Genomic DNA, 10,310 nt, shown 5'->3' with positions numbered 1-10,310 from the left:
TTAGTATAAATTTGCTTAAATAGCTGTACTGCTCTCCCAAAGAACTGGGTGCACTGAATCATGGAAGAAATATTTCCAATATTATAAAGCCGCTTGTAATCTCTTAAGGTTTTTGCACGGCCTACATGTAAAACAGTAGTATTAGTTCTTGCAATAATTATTTCACCACTCACACTTGAAGCAATGGGTACTTTCACAAATCAGGCAATGTGCAAATTCTGTCATAGTAAAACATTTATTTGTTAAAGTGATATAGATTATTCAAGATTCTACAGTCTGTTAAATCATGGACGGCAATGTAAGATGGATTGATACAGAACTTGATGCCAATGTAGGCTTTTTTTCTTTCTTAAAAAAAAATACTTGTAGGCCAGAAGAAAAAAAAATTTGGTTTTAAAAGAGGATGAACCATGGTCTAATGGAGCCAGTTCCGCCGTCATCAGAGACTTTCACCTTGGCTCCTGTAGATAATTTCTTCTACGACACCAGTTCAACAATTAGCCTTTGTGAATTGAAACATTTTTGAATTTTATCCAGTAAAAATATCAGTGGCAAATTTTTTCAGGAGAGAGAGGAGAAGTGGTGCTCTTCAGATTAACTCCAGCCTCTGAAATGAAAGAAAAAGAAAAAGGAAAAAAAAAAAGAAAGAAAGAAAACACATAGCTAATAAGATCATTGTGCTAGCAATCTAAAAGTAATTAAATGTAAGCACCCAAGGAGGAGTTGCTTGCCATGAAATACAGCACACACCCATGAAAACTATCTAAACATGCATATAAACATATCAAATGCTTTTTAGTAACTTCAATTGGTGAATATATAAAAGTATCTTATTTTTTTAATCTAAGTATATGAAGCCTAGATAATTATGTAAAGTCAAAGCTACATTGTAAAATGGCATTTTCTATTGCTTTGTTTTTCACATATATAATTTCAAGGTAAGATAAACAAATAATAATTGCAGTTATTAATTCGTGCTACTTACAAATTTTAAAAATTCTGCTAGAAAATGTGTATGATATTAAAATTTTACAAATATTTAATAATACATTTAATGGTAGTAAATTATTCACCTTAACTAATCAGTTTTTCACCCACAAAACAAAATAAATGGAAAACTCACAATAACTCTTAAAGGCATTCCATGTTTGAATTAAACATGATTTTGAAAGAAAATAATGTAAAAGCCATTTTATAAAAATATTTAAACATACAACTGTGAAAATATTTTTCCTCTAATATGTGTTCTCAGTCTTCATGGATTTAAGATATGTCTAATGAAGTCTATTCTTGATGAAAATGGAAAATAATTTTTGAGAAATATATGCTTTCATATACATGAGTACAAGTAATTTTCTCTTTTCCATTAAAAAACAACTGCATCTTTACAATTTTTTATTTGGGAATTATAAAATGCATGGCATGAATGAATCATGAAATAGAGATTCATTTATTTAGTATTCTATATTAAAATGTTGATGTAGAATATCTTTAGATAATTTTATGTGATAAAGTTATTGAAGGATATTAAAGGTTATTTTGGTAACTTTAGGTGAAGGTAGGTAAAATGCTGTAAAGATATTTTATTTAAGAAAACATTTCAAAATAATTGATAATCTGAATAGTGAAATTGATTTTAGCAAAAATAATAATTTTGGAAAGCTAATAAGAAATACACCATATATGTGAAGACTGTTAAGGGACCAGTGTGTATCTTATTTGTAAAAAAAGAATTACTTTTTAAAAAGCTACTGAAATATAGATATTATTATCATAATTTACCTGGAATATACTAAGAAAAACATTGCAAAATCACTGTAAAATGTAACGGTATATATTACTAAATTCTTCTTTATTTGGTTCATTGCAGAGCTCATATTGGTAAAATTGAAAATCAACATGTTTTCTCTTTTTATATTTCAAGTGATATACTCCCTTTGACACAAAAAATGTGTTATGGTACTATATCAAAGGTCAAGTTACAAAAAGTAGTAACATAGTAAAAGTTGCAGTACACCTAGAAGGAAAATGACAGTGGACAAAATAACTAGTTTAAGCTTTTAAGTAATAAATGGTTCCAGGATAGCAAACTTTAATTTAGTATCAAGTTAATGATTTTGTAAGCTGACATACCTTAAAGATTTACTTGAGTTTCACATTAACTAATGATATTAACAAACTGTGAAATTATGGTTCATATATGAATAGTAGGAAATAAAAATTTTGTGAACTATGAAGTTTGTCTGCTCTGAAGATGTAGCAATATTAAAATTATTAAATAATATGAAGCCAAATAAAAACTGGCATTTAATAGAATATCCAAAATGACACTTTTTAATTTACTTATCAATAGATAGCTCCTATAGTAATTCCATAAATATCTAAACATAAAACACAAAATTACAAGAGTATCAAACAATACAAATAATACAGACTAAATATGGTAAAAATGTTACAAAAACTAAAAATAATCAAGTTGTAGTAGGTTTAGGATGTTTTGGTTATTGTCCTCATTTAAGAGTGAGTGGATATCATGCAAAAATCTGTGGACAGTCTTATTAACAGTACTAAAAGATAAATAAGAAATGTAAGCTCCCTGAACATTAAGAGAAGAAAAAAATATCCTGACATTGAATGAATTGTGGGAAAAGATTTATTACTGCCCCTATTCTCAATGTAATTAAGAACTGTGAAATATTTTGATCTTTTATAGCTAGGATGTCTAAGCAAGGAGATGATTTCTAAAGGTTATTGCTGACACAAAGGCTCTCCTTTTTTAAAATTTGGTATAATATTCAAATATATATGTTAAAAACATGCTTTAATTATTATAAAAATAGCCAAATGTTTCCTACATATGTGTTTATTCTGTTACTCTTATTTCAGAAAATTTACTTGAAGAGAATATCATAGGAACATCCTCCAGAAGCAAATATTTTACATTGATCACACTCACCTGGAAACTTATTGGAAGCATATTTGCATCATGTGTATAAAATTTGCTTTTCTCTTTGGCTCTTATTTCATGTATTTTCATAACCCTGTGTTTTCCCATAGTTTTATCAGTGTTGTTATGTATTCATAATCAATATTAGCTTTTTATTAATTTGTATATTAATTATCTAAAAAATTGTACTCATCTGTAACAGAGATTTTATTGCAAAGTTTACATTTTTGCTTGTTATTAAATGTGGACTAATCGCAAGTTAAATTTATTAAAATCAGGAAGCAATTATCTTAAAGGCCTGTGCAAGCAATCACAGAATAAGCTATAGCTCTTGTGCAAAGCTACACACACACACACACACACACACACACACACAATGCATACATATTTTATTGGTCAGAAAACAGCAAACACTTCTTAAGAAATTTTATTTAAGGCATTTTCAGTATAAATGGAAACTACTCAACTATTTCTTACTTAACTGCCGAACAGCATAACTATTGTTTTACTGTGTTCCTTGTAAAGATAAAAATCTTGGCCAAACACAAGGAAAATTTATAGGTAAGTGTCAATTTCCACGTAGAGTTATCAGCATTAATTTTATACGTAATTCCTTTCCCCTTTCCTCTCAATTCATTTTAGTGTGATTAAAATTTTATGATTATATTATAAAAGAATTGTATTATATATTAGATATTAAAATATTTCAAGGCCACTCTACTTTTATATACATTCCTAAAGGCTTCTAAAAAAGAAAATTGGCATGGGGCATATTCTGAATAATGGAAATGAAATATGTGTTTTAACTCTCTATGCTTAGAAAGAAATTCACCTTAACAGGTACCTCAGTATGACTGGCTACGGAAAACTCGGAGCTGAAGAGTTGCAATCACAAAGGGTCTCTGCCCGCTCTCCACCTCTGTTCATTCACACACTAACAATGTGAAAGGCTATGACAAAGCTAAGAACACACAGGTCACACACTGTCTTCAGTAGGGGCATCACTGTTTGGTCTTCTCACAGTGGTAGACATAGGCCTGCTATAGCACAAATCATTTACCGAGAATCAAGAATAGTTACCTTGGGGTCATACAGTAACTTAAATCTGATAATAGAAAGGTAGCAAGGAGCTGGCTAATAAGTGAATGATGTATGGCCACTGAATTTTGTTAAAACTATTATTTGTCTTTGGATTTGTTTTACTTGCTAATATTTATAGAAAGAGGAACAAGGTAGCTTAAGTATGAAGGGAAGTTTTCTATAATGTTATGACAGTCATTTATTTTTAATGATATTTTCTTATTTTTTGTAATACTAATTATTTTAAGATAAAAAGTCATTATTCAAAGCCTTATGTATGTATCATATTTGCAAAATTTTGTGCTATATCTCATAGTACAAAGACTTCCAAAGAAAGTCCAAATTCCATTTCTAATAATATACTAAAATAAATACATAAGCAAAATAATATACAATATTCCATTTCAAATGTGAATCTTTCGAAAATTCTTTAAATTGATAATTGAAAAATTACGTAGACATTTACTCACCTGCTTCCAAATTTTGAAACAACATTTAGTACCATTTTGGCTTGTGTTCCTTATAGATTAATCATCTGTTTCCTAATTATTATATAAAGGTATCCTATCCTAAATTTCAGGTTGGCTGGATATGATTTATTAAAGTTACATGATAAATGAACTTTAAAAATGAAAGAGAGAAAGAGAAGGAGAGGCAAAGAGGGAGAGAGAGTGATGGGTAGAGAGAGAGAGATGGAAAGAGAAATAAGAAGAAATGTTAAAATTGAGAGCGAGAGAACAAAAGAGGTGATGGAGAAACAAGACACCTTCATGCAGGTCAATTCACTGCATACAATAGAACACAAACATGTGCCAGACATTGTGCTATTGATTGTTTCAGTATTTCCAATGAGCCATCTGCTGTTTTTTGCACATAAGAATGGGATTCTAAATTCAGTAAAGAAATGATGCATGAAAACACTTTGATTTGTGGATAGAATTCATTAGGGAAGATCCTGAAAGATTGACAAAGTTGTTTTTCTTTTAAATATAAAATGTTAAAAACCAAGACCCTATTTTTACTACCAGCAAATAAATCAATGGCCTTTTTTAGAACTGTTAAAAGCAGAATTTTTGTGTGTGTGCCAAACCTCAAGCAAATGGCTGATGCTTCCAGCTGTTTGAACAGATTGCTAAAGTGCTTCTCTGCTCTGGAAACACACTCTCCGATCCAATTAAAATTCAAGAATCAAATACTCATTTCAAACATCCCCCCTAAAAAAACCACTCAAGAAGAATAATTGGTTGCTGACAAAAGTAATACCATGAATATTTCATATGTAGTCTTTTGCTCCATTTTAAAGAGGCTTCATTCATTTTAGATAACAGTGAAACACTTCTGTTCATCTGTTTTCAAAGAGGCATAATGTGTCATCTCAGCTCTAATTAGGATGTGGAGGTCAAGGATAGGAGTAAATACATTCTTATCAAGGTACTGTCTTCACATTTGGAAATATTTGTAAAAATGCACATTGTATCATGTATGACTACAAGAGTGACTCCAAAGTTGCATGCATCACAATTATTATTAACTTTATTTCTTACAAGACAAAGCAGAGATGTTTAGTTAACCCCAAATATCTCTAAATTTAGAAACCGTGAATTCGCTTAATCAAACTAAACTTCAATCTTCACTGTTGAGAATTATAAGTAAATTTTAAAAGAAAATTTCAACAAGCTACATAAATTAGCAAACTAATTTCTTAAAGTTAATTTATAAAAAGTGTATACCCATTTAAGTGTTGAAGTAAGTTATAGGTAATAAGAATCTCACCTGTGTTTCCTGGACAATCTGGTCAACATTAGTCAGCAAAGCATCTGGGAATAAAATGTTCAGTGTCATAAACAATTCATTTTTTTAAAAGAAATAGATTCAAAAAACTTCTTACTGAAATCTTGGTAATACTTCATATCAAGAATTAACAAAGATTTATCTAAAGATTTTTTTAAAAAAACTTACCAGTTCATGGGTTAATTGCAATTGACTTTTATAATATTTCAGTTCTCTCTGTCTACTTTCTTATTCCTAATGCTTAAAAACATAATTTTCTAAAATGTTATTCTAATAACTAAAATGAGTGATTTTCAATATGCATTTGGTATTCGTGACAGAGTTCAATAAGATAATCAAGTTTCTGTTCATTTTCTTACTCACAGTTGACATTTCATCTATATAGATTCATATGAATAATATGCAAAATTACATCAAGGAAAAAAGAATTCAAAGCAGAAAATATAGTTTAACTATGTTCACCATATGGAGTACAAAAGAATCACTTAAAATATTAATCATCATTCAATACCTACTCCCCAAATAATAGCTAATATTTTAACAAGTACCTGTTTGTCCCTATGTAAGACACTAACATTCTAAATATGAACAACTTTCCTTTAAATGTTTATATGTAGGTTTCAATTGCCTATAAAAGTTTAATACCATTACATAAATCTGTGCAGCACACATTCTATTTTTTTCCAAAATGCCTTCTTTTTAAGCAAATACGTTTAATCATTGAGAAGTGACACATGATAGAAAACTAGGAGTAAAGGATAAGTCCTTCTTAGGATTCATAGGTGAGTGTTACGAGATTGAGACAAATTGTTTTATACAAAACTTTCAGCACAAATATTCATGTAAATATACAACGGTCTTTGGAGATTAGATTTTACATAAAATCAATAATAGGAGATGTTCACATTATAGATGAAAAAAAGAATACAGAATTGTATTATGGTAGAGCCAATAGCCAACACAGTATATTTCATAAGCTCCTTGATTTTACTCAAATATTTATTTATTAGACATATTCTAGAGCAGAAACATAATATGTACATAGCCTATGTGTCAGGTAAGGTTAAATGTTTAACCACTTCCAAACACAAGTACATTAAATGAAAGGGCAGTCATGGCTTATTCCTGAATGAATTTGAAAATATTTCGTTTTTGTTTTCAGACATCATGAACATAACAGTCACCAAGTTTGAAATGGATGAAATTAGGTTGTAGAGATGGGTATAATTAAAAAATGCAGAAAATTAAATTTGTACTTTATATTCTATTGTTATCTGATAAGTAACAGTTATAATTTTTACAGTTTTTCTGGGAGAAGTTCTCTGACAGCCAGTCCATTTAAATCTATGTTTTCATACTAATTAAAATTAATCTATATTGCAGGACACAAAATTATGATTTTAGCTGGTTAATGTTATGAGTATAAATATTTATATGTCTATATAATACATATATAGGCAGATATTTGTTGAGCACATATATATTTATACAAATGTATGTGATGTATATATTTATTCAATGTTAACTTTATATCCTAAATTTTGACTTTGAAAGTGCTGAACATAATCAGAAGACAATCATTCTAAGTGTACCATTACACTTACCAGAGTAATCAGTGATTATTTTGTTATATTCACTGTTTGTGTAATTTGATGAAATCCCCAATGCATTAACAGTACCTTAGTGAGGTAATTTACTACTTAAATATACTCCTGGTTATAAATTGTTACTTCCTATATCCCTCTTCAAGATAACACCACATTTTTAGGATGGCTCAATCAAAACAATATGCTTACCACTCTATTTTTTAATATTTATTTATTTATTTATTTATTTATTTTGACAGAGTCTCACTCTGTCACCAGGCTGGAGTTCAGTGGCACGATCTTGGCTCACTGCAACCTCCGACTCCGGGGTTCAAGTGATTCTCCTGCCTCAGCCTCCCGAGTAGCTGGGATTACAGGTGCGCACCACCACACCCAGCTAATTTTTTGTATTTTTAGTGGAGATAGGGTTTCACCACGTTGGCCAGGATGGTCTGGATCTCTTGACCTCGTGATCTGCCTGCCTTGACATCCCAAAGTGCTGGGATTACAGGTGTGAGCCACTGAGCCCGGCCTACCACTCTTTTTAAGTGGCCTTCTGTACCCTGCTACATGAATTGATTGTTTCTGTGGAAAAACATAATAATAAATAAATAAACAAATAATAAAGATGTGAACAAACTAATTTTATTAATAATCCCAGCGTATATTTATCTAGCATGGGAAGAAAAAGACTGGGCAATCTGTCCTTTGAAAGTAAAACTTCAAATATTAATTTTGATTATTCTTTTCTGAATGCCATTTCAAAAATGACATATTTCTTGTCTATAAATTTACTTAAATATCACTAACATTGTAAGGTACAGTGTTATTATTAGCAACATAAAAGGATAAGAAAAATATCCTTTTTACATACAATCCACCTCTGTGCAGAAGTCCTTTCCTCAAAACACTTCACACTCACACAGAAGCATACATTGTTAATCACTGGACTGTTCTTGAAACAAGGGAAGGCTGAACAAGGGAAAGATCGTAGATAGTCTTCATTCTGTCTCATGTAAATGAACATTGTTTTCTTAGCATGATAAAATCCAATTGGAAATCAACTATGCTGAGAAGACAATGGCTTGCATTTGCTGTCTTCTTAAGAAATGTCTAATTTGCTTCACAATTCTACCCAAAAGATGATACTTTATATTTATGGATTTTTAAACTATTGGAATTTTAAAAAGTCTTATGTTTATTGCTATAATGAAAGAGAAAAACTTAAATTTAAGAGCTAAAAGGCAAATAGTGTAAATTTTAGGGCAACTTTTAAAGTTTTTAGCTTTATAAATGATATATTTTCTTTTCAAAAATACAAGCAAATAAAATAATAAAATTTATTGGATGCAAGTACTTTAAATTGAAGAGAAAATACATTACAAAACTAAAAGAAAAAGATGTCTGGAGACAAATGGATCACATTTATGTTTTTTAATTGTTTATAAATTTGTGGAGAAAGTATGCATCTTTCAAAGATTAGACTTGTTATGTTTAGAGATTTCTTAGAATGGTTCAAAACTTCTATTCCAAAATCTTAAGTAAAATATATCTACAAAGCAGGTAAAAACCCACTGTTAAAAAGCATGAAACAACTTACAGAAACCCCCACTGACTCCTTTAATGGTTAGGAAAAAAAAAAGGGGAAATAAATTGGCCACAGTTTGAGTGTTACTGTGTCTAATTTATTTATTCACTTATTTACTTTTTTTTTCTTCTCTTTTGAGACAGAGTCTCTCTCTGTCACCCAGGCTGGAGTGCAGTGGTGGGATGTCAGTTCACTGCCACCTCCACCTCCCAGGCTCAAGGGATTTTCCCACCTCAGCCTCCTGAGTAGCTGGGACTACAGATTCCTACCACGCCCCCAGCTAATTTTTTTGTGTTTTTACTAGTGACAGGGTTTCACCACGTTGGCCTGACTGGTCTCTAACTCCTGACCTCAAGTGATCTGCCCATCTTGGGCCCCCAGAGTGCTGGGATTACAGTGTGAGCCCCCGTGCCCAGCCACTGTGTCTACTTTAAATTGCTGTATTTAATCTTTTCATGTATTTATATATTTGTAGACATAAATAATATCCATCAAACTAAAATATACTGCTTCTTAAAATTTGGGGCTACCTTAGATGCTTCATTATCCCTTTATGACACTACTGTAATAATAACTTTATATTTTCAATTGGGGGACAATTATTCAAAAGGGACAAAAATAATGCAGGAACACAATTTTAAAAAAAGTTTGAAGTAAACATCGTTAATACATGCATAACAGGAAACACATTATTTTGTTTGTTCTCACATTGAACAAGCTGAAACTATAATGCAAAATGACAAAAATAAAAGAAAAATAAGAACGAGGAAGCAAAAATAATATATATGTATATATAATCTTCATATAGTCAGAAACAACAAACAGCAAACCAGATGCTTCCGATCACATATATATGACTGTTTAAATGAGGAATAAAATAATAAATGACAGAAAGCAAAACAAGAAAAGGACAGAGAATTTGTTGCTTATGGTAATATAATACTTAGATAACAAATCTGTATTGTACTAACAAATGAAAATTCTTATTTCCACACCTTACTCCATGGCCATATTTACCTATTCATTTACTCATTTATTCATCTAAGCAACAATTACGTTTCAGACATCATGATAGGTAATATCATTCCCAACTTTTCTGTAGACTTACTTTTGAGTCACTTCACACTGCAATTACTTTAAGCAAAAATTTCTTCATATGTTTATAAACAAATACAAAAAAATTTTGACCTTCTTGATAAGCCAGTCTTTTGTTAATCTCTCAAAATATAGACTTTTTGAAGGGCAAAATCTCAGGCCAGATACTCACCTTTCTATCATTTTTAAGAACAAGTGTTCAAGCATTTGGTTTAAATATTGT

At 30.3% G+C, this 10,310-nt stretch overlaps 1 protein-coding gene across 7 annotated transcripts in view; it reads right to left on the bottom strand.

The window, feature by feature from the left end:
- Nucleotides 1–216: 216 nt before the first annotated feature.
- LRFN5 (leucine rich repeat and fibronectin type III domain containing 5) overlaps nucleotides 217–10,310 on the bottom strand; it is a 295,601-nt gene continuing 285,507 nt past the window's right edge. For all 7 annotated transcript variants that reach the window (XR_010150930.1, XR_010150929.1, XM_001149289.7 and 4 more), the window contains 2 exons: nucleotides 5,801–5,844; nucleotides 217–607 (listed from right to left, as the gene is read on the bottom strand). Coding sequence is in view for 5 of the 7 variants with exons in the window: in XM_001149289.7 (XP_001149289.2) it covers nucleotides 590–607; nucleotides 5,801–5,844 (62 nt within the window). In the remaining 2 variants the exon portion in view is untranslated. The remainder of the gene's footprint in view (nucleotides 608–5,800; nucleotides 5,845–10,310) is intronic.

Source organism: Pan troglodytes, chromosome 15, assembly GCF_028858775.2.
Source record: "Pan troglodytes isolate AG18354 chromosome 15, NHGRI_mPanTro3-v2.0_pri, whole genome shotgun sequence".
Taxonomy (NCBI): domain Eukaryota; kingdom Metazoa; phylum Chordata; class Mammalia; order Primates; family Hominidae; genus Pan; species Pan troglodytes.
This window is presented reverse-complemented; position numbering and strand designations above follow the sequence as displayed.